This window comes from Schistocerca nitens, chromosome 4 (assembly GCF_023898315.1).
Source record: "Schistocerca nitens isolate TAMUIC-IGC-003100 chromosome 4, iqSchNite1.1, whole genome shotgun sequence".
NCBI lineage: Eukaryota > Metazoa > Arthropoda > Insecta > Orthoptera > Acrididae > Schistocerca > Schistocerca nitens.
Window position 1 is genome coordinate 775,069,588 of NC_064617.1, and position 12,419 is coordinate 775,082,006.

General features: G+C 43.1%; 1 protein-coding gene across 1 annotated transcript in view; it reads right to left on the reverse strand.

Annotated features, from left to right (window-relative positions):
- Nucleotides 1-12,419, reverse strand: part of LOC126253126 (rho GTPase-activating protein 6) — a 1,197,809-nt gene that overhangs the window by 163,680 nt on the left and 1,021,710 nt on the right. The window contains exon 6 of the mRNA XM_049954255.1: nucleotides 8,472-8,638. Coding sequence (XP_049810212.1) covers nucleotides 8,472-8,638 — 167 coding nt within the window. The remainder of the gene's footprint in view (nucleotides 1-8,471; nucleotides 8,639-12,419) is intronic.

The following is a 12,419-nucleotide window of genomic DNA, read 5'->3' on the forward strand; positions in this document are numbered from 1 at the left end:
GATCCTACGGTCTTGGCGTGCATCCGTGCGTCGCTGCGGTCCGGTCCCAGGTCGACGGGCACGTGCACCTTCCACCGACCACTGGCGACAACATCGATGTACTGTGGAGACCTCACGCCCCACGTGTTGAGCAATTCGGCGGTACGTCCACCCGGCCTGCCGCATGCCCACTATACGCCCTCGCTCAAAGTCCGTCAACTGCACATACGGTTCACGTCCACGCTGTCGCGGCATGCTACCAGTGTTGAAGACTGCGATGGAGCTCCGTATGCCACGGCAAACTGGCTGACACTGACGGCGGCGGTGCACAAATGCTGCGCAGCTAGCGCCATTCGACGGCCAACACCGCGGTTCCTGGTGTGTCCGCTGTGCCGTGCGTGTGATCATTGCTTGTACAGCCCTCTCGCAGTGTCCGGAGCAAGTATGGTGGGTCTGACACACCGGTGTCAATGTGTTCTTTTTTCCATTTCCAGGAGTGTACAACTTAAAATTTTCTCTTACTTGCACAGCCGCTCACGATGAATCACTGTATCTCCTGTGTAAATCGTCTTCTGGTGTTTTTAATATATTTCGGTACATATCCTGGAAAAATGTAACTTCAGCCTCATTTATTGATTCGAGATAACGTATGTTGTGTAGTAAAGCTATAGCTTTCAAAATATGTACTGCAGCTAGAACGCAGATACAGACGTTGTTATTAAAGGAGCTGTCGAAAGTAAATAGTTTCAAGTGTCACATCTTGATTATTCAGATGTTACTAATCTTTAAGGTATGTAAAACTGTGTATCGTTACGGTTACAAAGTAATAAAAGAACTGATTTATTATGTACTTGTTGTCTTACTTTAAAGTCACCATCAAGTGTTCTTCAACACAAACTTCCAGCGACTTACTTCTGTTCTTAAATTGCAGAAATTATAGCGTCCATGATATAGTAAAACGTTATGGGTAACTTTCGAACGTCTGCTTGACTAGAAAGGGTTGACAATTAAATTATACATACAAATAGTGAAATTCTCCACGATATGTCTTTACAGATATGTAATGTTACTTTCACGCCTTCAGTATTCAGAACTTAAGATACGGACGGGTTTTCCATTAAAAATCTCTTCCGTCTGTCCGCAATGAGTGTACTGTGGGGAATGGGTGAGCATGCGGACAGTGGAATTAAGCAGATGCGTTACACACATAAGACAGAGAAACCACGTTACACCGCTTCGCATTGGATCGCTCGGATATTCGCGTGGTCCCGCGCCCCGCCGTGTGCTCATAAGATCGCTCTCGTAGGACGAGGTGTTCGTTTGTGTCCTGTTTGCCGAACTCATGACAGTTCATGGATCTGGAAGCATCTTGATATAACAGGAAACCAGCCTTTAAGCCAGAAACCAGACACATGTGATGTAACTATAAATTTTAATATTTCACAAAAACTTACAGGCTAAAAAAAAAAAAAAAATCCAGCAAGACTACATTTACTTTGCTGCATCTGAGCGTCACAACTCGCCAAACACACACACACACACACACACACACACACACACACACATCTAAAATCTTATAAAACACTTTTCTGTGTCTGAAGGTATCCATGAATCTGCTAAAGGAGTACATAATTAAGGTAATAATTTTTCCATCTCAGCTGTATAATGTTGAGCTTTGGTTCTTTTCAGACGGGCTGTGGGGATGTTGGTTAGGCGTTACGTCATTGATCTAAAGGCTGCCATAATGTGCTGCTAAGGTTCACAAGATTTGCTGTTGATTGAATCTGTTGGTGTGGGTTTTCCGTAAATTTGAGAAAAAGTTTCTTTCTTATTGTCGTTACAAACAGACCTAAAACGTTAATGGCTGTTTGTGATTGTCCTCACTAGTTCATTTGACTGATTTCGAGACTGTATTTCCTATATCTTGTGCTGTCCTGTCGAATACCAACAACGTGCATCTACGCGTGTTTTGCAGTGGCTAATTTTGTCCTCTAGGTTGGTGTTGCTTAAAAAATCTTTCAAGATCACTGATGATGATGTCAGCGAATAATCCTACGATACTGCTTACCATTGCTAGTCCATCCTTCTGTATGTTCATTCTGTTATTGAAGGAGACATAATTAAAAACAAGTATCAGCTCAATAAACCGCGGATTTGTTGTTGTTGGGTACATCTCTTGCGGTTGTTTTTTTATATTGACTATTTCAGCAACTGGAATGTTTCTGTGAAGAATAATTATACCCAGTCATGCAAATTAGGATGTAATGGGAATAGGTTTTATGCTGTAAATAATCTCCTTATTGTTCTTAACACACTAGTTGTTTTCAAATATGCAAGCGCTTTTAAGGATGTCGTTGACGCTTTAGGAAATTTCGTAGCCCTGGCTGTCTACACAGCTGAGTATTTGAGTATTGTGCTGGACATATTAGACAACCTGATTTGCGGAATTTGAACTGTGTTTTAAGTTCTGGAGCAGATAAGTTCATTACTATGAATTGTTATTGAGGAGCAATTATCAGAAAGTTGAATGTCTGAAGAATTTCCTAAGTTTGATCTGGTACTTAGTTTTTGGACCAGAGTTTATTCCAGACCTTGTTTTGTTAATATAGCCATCTTCATACAAGGCCCCTGCTGAATTTTGTCAGTGCGGTTTACAACTTCTGGATGGTCGCTGGTCCATGTGGAGGTGCTGCAGAAAATCTCCCCAACGGATTCCACACGTGATCGACGCGATTTATGTCGGGAGAACGGGGAGGGTAGTCCACTCGTCGAATGTCCTCTCGTTTCAAGTGTTCCCTCACCTTCGCAGTTCGATGCGGTCGAGCACCATTATCCATAAAAATGAAGTCCGGACCCATAACATCTAGACCACCAAAGCGATTATGTTCGACAATGTTCCTGGGTGCACTGCGTGTTCTCACCTCTCGTCATACGAGAGTACATCCCGAATCACTTCTCGGACTGAATCTGCTCTCATCCGAGAAGAGCACGCGACTTCTTTCGTCGCTGGTGCAGTTCCTCTGCTCTTGGCACCATCGCAATCGGTGGCGCTGATGGGCGGGTGTCAACGAAACACGACGTACTGTCGTCGGGCAAAGAGACCACACCGCACAGTCGCCGTAGCGTCGGGTTGCGCGCCTTGCTGCCTTATTAAATGTGGTTGCAATTACACCCTCTGTTTGACGTGGGTCTCTTTTACCTGTTGCACAATGCAGCGATCATCTGTAGTCGACCGTGGCGGAACACCTACTCTCCTTCAGGCAGCAGTGCCTGTGGTGAGGACGCTGTGAGCAATACCAAAGTCCTGGTCTACACTCGTCGCACTTTTTCCTCATTCCAGTTTCCCGATGATTCTTCCGGGTGAGAAGTCGTGCACATATCTTCGGGGCCGTATTGCATAGAAGAACACTACCTCAGTGCACCGGAAGTGCTCACTGACTGACATACATTGCCTTTTCCCGTTCCTACAACTGCCTCGTGTTGCACGGCCAGCCCTATTTGGAGCTATAGCCACCTGACCTCACACCATGTGACGTCCAGCTTTCTGTGAAATAGTGGAAGAGTTCTGACAACATGCTACCGCACTTTCATTATTTTCCACCCTGTAGTTAATACGTTACTTTTTCTATCTCGTCCTTAAGTTTTTCAAGGCCGTGTATATTGTTTAAAAAGTATTGCACACAACAAATTAACTTAATCTTTGTAGTATTTAAATTACAAATTGCATAACCTTTTTAAAAGTGTGAAGCAAAAATAAAATGTATTATCTTATTGTGTGTGGTAGCTGTTGTACATTGGTTTTAGTATGATCTGCAATAAAGATTTTATTTGGCCTTTATAAAATTATTAATAACCCATAGACGAAAAAGGTATAGGTGACTATAGGCGTGACGACTAGACTCTCGTAATATTGTCAGTTGGCCATCGAAGGCTTATTTTGAATACTTTTTTATTTACACAAAATATTTTTGTATCTATTTACGCAGTAGGTCGTGCCAGCCGAAAATTGGGTGCAGCAAAAGTACTGGACAAGTAAATTACACATCCTCTCCGGCTGTTTTACTTGGTTGCCACGACGTCGCGGTTCGCTCGAGATCTCAAGCTGCAGAAATCGACAAAAATCGTATCTTATCAAAAGGCATATTTGCTGCATCATCCGCTCGCCGACCTCTGAAAAACTGTAACATCGCAGCGAAGTAGCAGCGAGAACACTAGTGTTGTACACGTGCGAGCCATGTAGGTGGCGACGCTGCCACATAAACCATTTTAGCGATACACGTCTTTCCGTTAACGGTTGGTTCTTTATGGCGCTACTTCGGTGAAATATTTCTGTGAGAACGGCATGCGTTTTCAATCGCGTGCGGAGGCAAAGTCTTCTTGTGGTAAGAAGGGGGAACTCTCATGTCATATTTCATGCACATGTGACTGTATTTTGACGTCACGTTAAGTATCGAAGAGAGCAAGAACTGGCATCGACTTTCGTTAGTGTTCGATGTGGGGTGTTTGGGAGTCTCTATACTCGATTTCGTAGTTGAAAGTTTCCGTATTATAATTTGCGTGTTAAGAAGGTATGGCGTTTCAAGGCAACGGGTATCGAAGATTTATAAACAACAGGTCGTTCTTGGTAAGATTTGTATAAATAAATGTCACATAATGACATATCAGCAGTTAAAGCTTCCGTGTGATCTAAGTTAAAGCATAAAGACAGATTCCGTCAGGTCATTGTAGTGTAGCAGTGTGTGTAGAGTTATGAAGCGTAAAGTGGCGTGTACGCGTCTAGCCGTTTCCTGTTTTTTCCCCTTCACATTTCTGAAATATTCTGAGACTTCCTTATTAATTTAATAGAACTAAGTTCTGTAATATTTGATGTTATATACACACAGAGGCCAACGGCCTTGCCGCAGTAATAACTCTGGTACCAGTCAGATCACCGATGTTAAGAGCTGTCGGGCTGGGTTGGGAAAGGACGATCAGATAGCGGCACCAGAAGTGTCCTCCACTACACACCGTCAGGTGGATCACTTAAGTGTAGAAGAACAGACAAAAATCGTCGAGATCCACGATTCGCGGGCTGGATGAATTATGTGCATACATAGTTAAATTTGTGAAGAATCCCCAAAATGGGCTGGTCTGCCGAACGCTGTTGGCAATCAGGATGCACTCAGCCTTTGTGAGGCAAACTGAGGAGCTACTTCATTGAGAAGTAGCGGCTCCGGTCTCGTAAACTGACATACGACCGGGAGAGCGGTGTGCTGACCACATGTCCCTCCATATGCGCCTTCAGTGACGACTGTGGGCTGAGGATGACACGGTGGCCGGTCGGTACCGTTGGACCTCAGTGGCCTGTTCGGGCGGAGTTTGGTTTAGTTTTATATACACATAAGAGTGCTCTCTCTGTCAATAATTTACAAGTTAAGCACGAAACACACAAATGCTTGTAAATATTCAAAACATGTTGCTGATGTGATAAAACAAACTACTACTCAGAATCAAAAGCATAGAAAAGACTGAAAAATTTGGAAATAATTGAAACGTAACTTAACCTAACCATGTATAAACTATAAGAAAAAATTTACGAGCTGGCTCTTTTAGAACACTTCTTTACCAAACAAGAATGTCTTCGATTAAAGTACATCTTTAACCGCCAATATGACATTTTTCGTCAATTTATTACAACAAATTGTATCAATACCGACGCGTTACTGTTCTGAAACAACATTCTTCATAGAACTTATCGCTAAGTTATATGAGCTGCTGGTTTAATTCATGTATTAGAATGGCTATCCACCCTTTTTAATTACAGACCAGCTACTGAAACTAGTTATCAGAGTTTCCAAAAGTAAAGTTACACTGTTGAGACATTTTAATGAACAGTGTTGAATATATGTTAAGTTCCACTGGCTTCAACTTTTTTTTTTTTTTTTTTTTTTTTGCTTGTAAATCAGCAAGTCGTCTCACATTCGTTGTTGATCCTGAAAAATTAGGAAAAGTAGTTAGTACAACTGTTTCAGTGTGTTTCGGAATTAATTCTTGCAAACTTGTATCTCTCCCTTATCCACAGCTCATTCCCCACAAAGCACAAGTTAACACATTTATAAACAACGAAACTTCGAGATTTACGTGCCCTGCAGCAAAGAAAAAAGCGATACCCCCAGTGTTTGCAATTCAAACGAATGTTATTGTTTTGAATGTCATGTTCACCTTATGTGTTGTGAACCGTACGATCACGAAAGTCGATAGACAACTCTTTCGATCTTCGGTACAGTGAGGCCCACGAGCAAGACAAGCCGTGGTACGTACGTCACAGTATGTGACACTACAGCTCTTACGAGTGCCAGCAGCCATCTCTGGTGGGGAGCGAGTAACTATTTCAGACGAGTTTAATATGAGGGTAATCCCAAAAGTAAGGTCTCCTATTTTTTTATAAGTACATAGACCTGATTATTTCTACAATGGTTTACATCAGTTTACAGCTTGAACATTTAACTATTTTTCGACATAATCACCTTTTCTGTCGATGCATTTTTGTAGACGTTGTGGCAGTTTTTGTATGCCCATGTCATACCAGCTCGCCGCCATACTGTTCAGAAAGTTATGAACCTCTTCTTTCACCTTGTCGTCGGAGCTGAATCGCTTTCCACCCAGATGTTCTTTTAACGTAGGGAACGGGTGATAGTCACTGGGCGCCAAATCAGGTGATTGTGGTGGGTGATTATGTTCCATCGAAACTGTTGCAGGAGAGCAATGGTTTGCCGAGCGATGTGTGGGCGATCGCTGTCATGGAGAATGTGTACGCCCTTGCTCAACATTCCTCTTCTCCAGCTCTGAATTGTCCGTTTGAGTTTTTTCAGAGTCTCACAGTACCTGTCAGCGCTAATTGTGGTTCCAGCGATTCAGCTGCGACCACGAGGTGAAAGAAGAGGTTCATAATTTTCTAAACAGCATGGCGGCGAGCTGGTACGACATGGGCATTCAAAAACTGCCTTAGCGTCTACAAAAATGCATCGACAGAAATGGTTCAAGAATGTTCAAATGTGTGTGAACTCTTATGAGACTTAACTGCTAAAGTCATCAGTCGCTAAGCTTTCACACTTTGTAATGTCTCTTGCATCGGTCTCTCCGCAATATTTTCAGAAATTTTATAAATTATGTAACTCAGTACATATCTCGAAATATCTCTTATTATCTTACCGATTCCTAAACTTTAATATGCGATGATTATCAATGCAAAGTAGTTTGAAGCCCTATTATTCCTTGGAGCGTGCGTTTACTCCATGGAATAGCTTCTTTGCTATCTATGTTTTCTCTTATGAAAAGAATGATTCAGATCTTGCCGATTAGCCGTGAAAGAACGAAGAAGTGTAAGTATGTATTGTTGAGCTAGTCGCCATCTTGATGAGATTCTGTATGAGAAGGAATTTAATACATGAACTAAACTAAAGTAAGTGTGTTCGCGTATTATTTAACTGATTATTATTGACAGTGTCCTCTTACTACGCTGTGTTGCACAGGATCAGTGGGGAACGTCTGATTTACACTGGACGAATCTGCCGTTTTGTACGCTCAAGATATCCAGTTTTTACTTTCAATAAATGGGCTAACACGGTCTTACCAGCAGATCTCCGGTCTTCCCCATGTGATCTACGAAAGTTAATAATTATTACAAATGTATTCAGGAGATCGACTGACAATTTTCGTCGCACCGGGACTTCGAAATTGCTTCACTGCCTTATGAAACTTAAGTTAAACTCAATTTAATCAGGATAGAATAGTATTGAACTGTGTGAATGTGATAAGCCTGCTTTGTGAATGAAAATTCCCATAATATACGCATGTTTTTTACTATCCTGATCAGTGAAGCTAAATCAGGCCGGTGTGAGAGAGGTTTTTAAATTTCAGATCCTACAAAAATATTAAAACTTCTTAACCTAAATTATGCTAAGGACAAACACACACAACCATGCCCGAGGGAAGACTCGAACCTCCCCCAGGATCAGCCGCACAGTCCATGACTGCAGCACCTTAGACCGACAGAAATGGTGATTATGTCGAAACATAGCTAAATGTTCAAGCTGTGAACTGATGTAAACCACTGTAGAAATAAACAGGTTATGTACTTATAAAAAAATAGGAGACCTTACTTTTGGGATTATCCTCGTAATTCTTGGCTGCATGTTTAAATGCACGCAAGCTCTCAATAGCAAACAACGAAGTTAAGGTCTTTAGTGGGCCCCTTTCAAATTACTTATTCTTTTCCGGTAGGCCCTGCACGGAGCCGAGCGTTCGCGAAGTGTGACGGCCAAGGCGACTCGTGTGACGTCAGAAGTTCGTTGCAGGGCCCGTATTTCTCGTGGGCGCCGGATACAGCATGTGAGGTCAAAATGACATCACGTTTGCACGAAGTCTTGTGAAATGAGTGCTACCCTGTAAGCGGCAGACAGGAAGACTCGCACACCTCTCCCGCCGATCTCGCCGCCGCCAGCGCTACTCACCTCCTCGGGCCTGGCGCCCTCTATGAGGCTGCTGAAGGAGGAGCGGCTGCCGTGCCGCGACTGCTGGCGCAGGTCCCCGCTGCGGCTGCCCCTCAGCGCCAGCCTGCTCACGCGCTCGTTCTCCACGCACTGGCTCAGCGGCACGCCGAACACCTGCCCCGTGTTCTCTGCAACACACGCCGAGACAGGCGATGAGCGGAGCGGGCGCGTCACAACGGCACTGTCCAGATGCGTCGCTTTATTCCTCAACACCAACTTTGTAAAAACAATAGCGACTCTCCCAGGACGAATAGCACAAAGACGCCATTTGTGCCCACATGCCGCGCGGGGTAGCCGTGCGGTCTTTGGGCGCCTTCCCACGGTTCGCGCGACTCCCCCGCCGGAGGTTCGAGTTCTCCATCGGGCATGGGTGTGTGTGTGTGTGTTGTCCTTAGCGTAAGTTAGTTAAAGTTAGATTAAGCAGTGTGTAAGTCTAGGGACCGACGACCTCAGCATTTTGGTTCCATAGGAACTTACCACCACTTTGTCCTCACCAGTAACGACACAAGATATTGTAAGTAGGCTGTTTAGGTTTTTATATTGGTAACGCCATGTAGCGCTCTGTATGAAAATCACTGGCTGTGCTGTGTGCAGTCTGTGGCTGGTTGGCATTGTTGGATGTTGGGCAGTTGGATGTGAACAGCGCTTAGCTTTGCGCAGTTGGAGGTGACCCACCAGCAGTGGTGGATGTGGGGACTGAGATGGCGGAGTTTTGTGAGTGGACGATCTGGACTTGTGTCCATCAGAAAGAGTAAATTTGTAATACTGTATATCATGAACTGATATATATATATATATATATATATATATATTGATGACTTTTGAACACTATTAAGGTAAATACATTGTTCTTTATCAAAATGTTTCATTTGCTAACTATGCCTATCAGTCGTTAGTGCCTTTAGTAGTTAGAATCTTTTATTTAGCTGTCAGTATTGGCGCTCGCTGTATTGCAGTAGTTCGAGTAACGGAGATATTTGTGAGGTAAGTGACTGTGTGTCAATAGACCGTTCACTTCGAGGTAATGCATAGTTTTCGAATACAATACATGTTCCAAAATCCTGCCGCTTATCGACGTTAATGATATGGTTCTCTAATTTAATGGATTACTCCTCATACCTTTCTTGAATGTTGGTGTGTCCTGTGAAACTTTCCAATATTTGGGTACGGATCTTTCGTCGAGCGAACGGTTGTATCAGCATACCGTGGAAGGAACCTAACTGGTGTACGGTCTGGACCGGAAGACTTGCTTTTGTTAAGTGATTTAAGTTGCTTCGCTACTCCGGATATCTGTTTCTACGTTACTCATGTATGCAGCTGTTCTTTATTCGAATTATGGAATATTTACTTCGTTTTCTTTGGTGAAGGAATTTCGGAAGGCTGTTTTTAGTAACTCTGCTTTGGCATCACTGTCGTCGATAGTATTTCTATTGCTGTCGCGCATAGAAGGCATTGATTGTGTCTTGCCACTAGCATACTCCACATACGACCAGAATCTCTCTGGATTTTCTACCAGGTTTCGAGTCAAAGTTTCGTTGTGGAAACTGTTATAAGCATCTCGCATTGAAGTCCTCACTTAATTTCGAACTTCCGTGAAAGATCGGCAACCTTGAAGGTTTTGTGTCCGTTTAAGTTTGGCATATTTTTTTCGTTGTTTCTGCAAGAGTGTGTAAGGTGTCAGGCAAATCCAACACCTTCCATGAAAACCCTGACATGATAGCAAATCCGGCAGTATGTCACATAGCGTCGAATAAATCCTGAAATTAAATTAACCAAAGTAATACGATCAACGAGTGAGCAAATGGAATACCACAGACTAACACAAGAACGCCGAAATGCATGTCATACCTTCCCACCGTGAAACAGACGCAGTTCCGAGGGGAGAAACGAGAACAGAAGCCGAGAGCAGAGTCGTGTAGGCTAGGAGGCCCTATGATAAGGGACGGCCAGCCGACCGCCAAGACCACCCCCCAGCCCATGTTAAAAGATAGAGCCCTCCAGAAGAACAGTATAGATCTTACGATTACACTAAAAGGGCCACAACAGCTGAAAGTTTTAGCGTGAGACTATATGCGTCTCTGTTACGTTGCAAACATTAAAAACATTGCCCCACCACGAAAAGTATAACGTTTCTCATTGGATAGACAGAATTTTTGTAGGCGGAGCTTAAGGTTAACATTGAGACCCTGATTGGTCAGTTGAAAACACAGCCAGATAGCTTTTCTTAAACCAACTTCGGTAAATTGTAGTAAGGAGAAGTTAGAGACAGCTGCTTCAGAGATGGTGAGATGTGTGGAGCTGCGCCTCCCGCCGCCCAATGACGCTGCCTAACCACCGACAAGGTAATGAACACAGGCGATGCCGCATAAGAGCACATAAGGCTTCCCTCAGAACTGCAGAAGTCTCATCTGATACAACCCCCTTTTTACGTAATACTAGTGTCGATCGTCAATTAAACTTCGTGGTATTCACATTTGCTATTAGAAGTTAAAATCTGAAACGCGATGATTTTTCTGTTATATAATTATTGAGAAGCCACATCAGCCACTATAATTTACGACAAGTTAAATAAGTATTTAAAGATAATTGAGGGTCACTGTAGACCATTTTGATAGTTTTCTCTTTTATGAAACTTAATTTAAACCTAGATTATAGATGTGATATGGCATAGGTCATCCTTCGATCCATTATAGAACTTGGAAACCCATTCAGGGAATATTCGTTCACATTTTTGTTGAACGCAGCTGGTTTTTATCATCCTGTATTAAAATATTTCCTTTTATCAATTGAGCAATTTATAAACAATGTTTGGTGAGCAGAATAAAAATTCCAATGGTAAACTTAACTACTTTCTCGACGTTATTTTACCAGCTAACTAAAAATAGGAAAGCCTTGAACCCCTTCCACTAAATTTAGTTAGAATTAAGATTCTTTTACAGGGAGTGCAGTGGAGCTGACGCTGAAATCAGTAAGTATTTGATTATATCATCGCTAGTCTCACTGAACTCTTCTGAACTCTACATGTCATGTGTGGTCTGGCGTCTCCTTACCAGCAACAGGTCCCAAGTTCAAACTAGTCAATTCCCTAAAAAACATGCTCAGAGCGTCGTTGCGCGAAAGTGGTAGGGAGACACGACTTAGAACAAACAGACACCACGCAAGTGTTCTGGCCCGTTTTGTGTACCAAGGAAGATCAGCTCCGTCGTTTGTTAATTCATTTGGTATAAATATTTCAATTTATACCGATACTATTTCTTTGAATTCAAGCCACATCTAGTCTACACTTACATTGTTAATTTGGAAGGAGTGGTGGTTGTCCCTCAGGAAGGCGACAAGCTAACTTTTATCTGCTTTTTTGAATAGGTACATTTTTCATTTATATTTGGCGGATTTGGGGGTTACAATATTCAGTCTCGTTACGACAACCCTGTGTTCACTAATCCCTGTATCCGTTTTGATGCTTGTTATTACACTCCTGGAAATTGAAATAAGAACACCGTGAATTCATTGTCCCAGGAAGGGGAAACTTTATTGACACATTCCTGGGGTCAGATACATCACATGATCACACTGACCGAACCACAGGCACATAGACACAGGCAACAGAGCATGCACAATGTCGGCACTAGTACAGTGTATATCCACCTTTCGCAGCAATGCAGGCTGCTATTCTCCCATGGAGACGATCGTAGAGATGCTGGATGTAGTCCTGTGGAACGGCTTGCCATGCCATTTCCACCTGGCGCCTCAGTTGGACCAGCGTTCGTGCTGGACGTGCAGACCGCGTGAGACGACGCTTCATCCAGTCCCAAACATGCTCAATGGGGGACAGATCCGGAGATCTTGCTGGCCAGGGTAGTTGACTTACACCTTCTAGAGCACGTTTGGTGGCACGGGATACATGCGGAC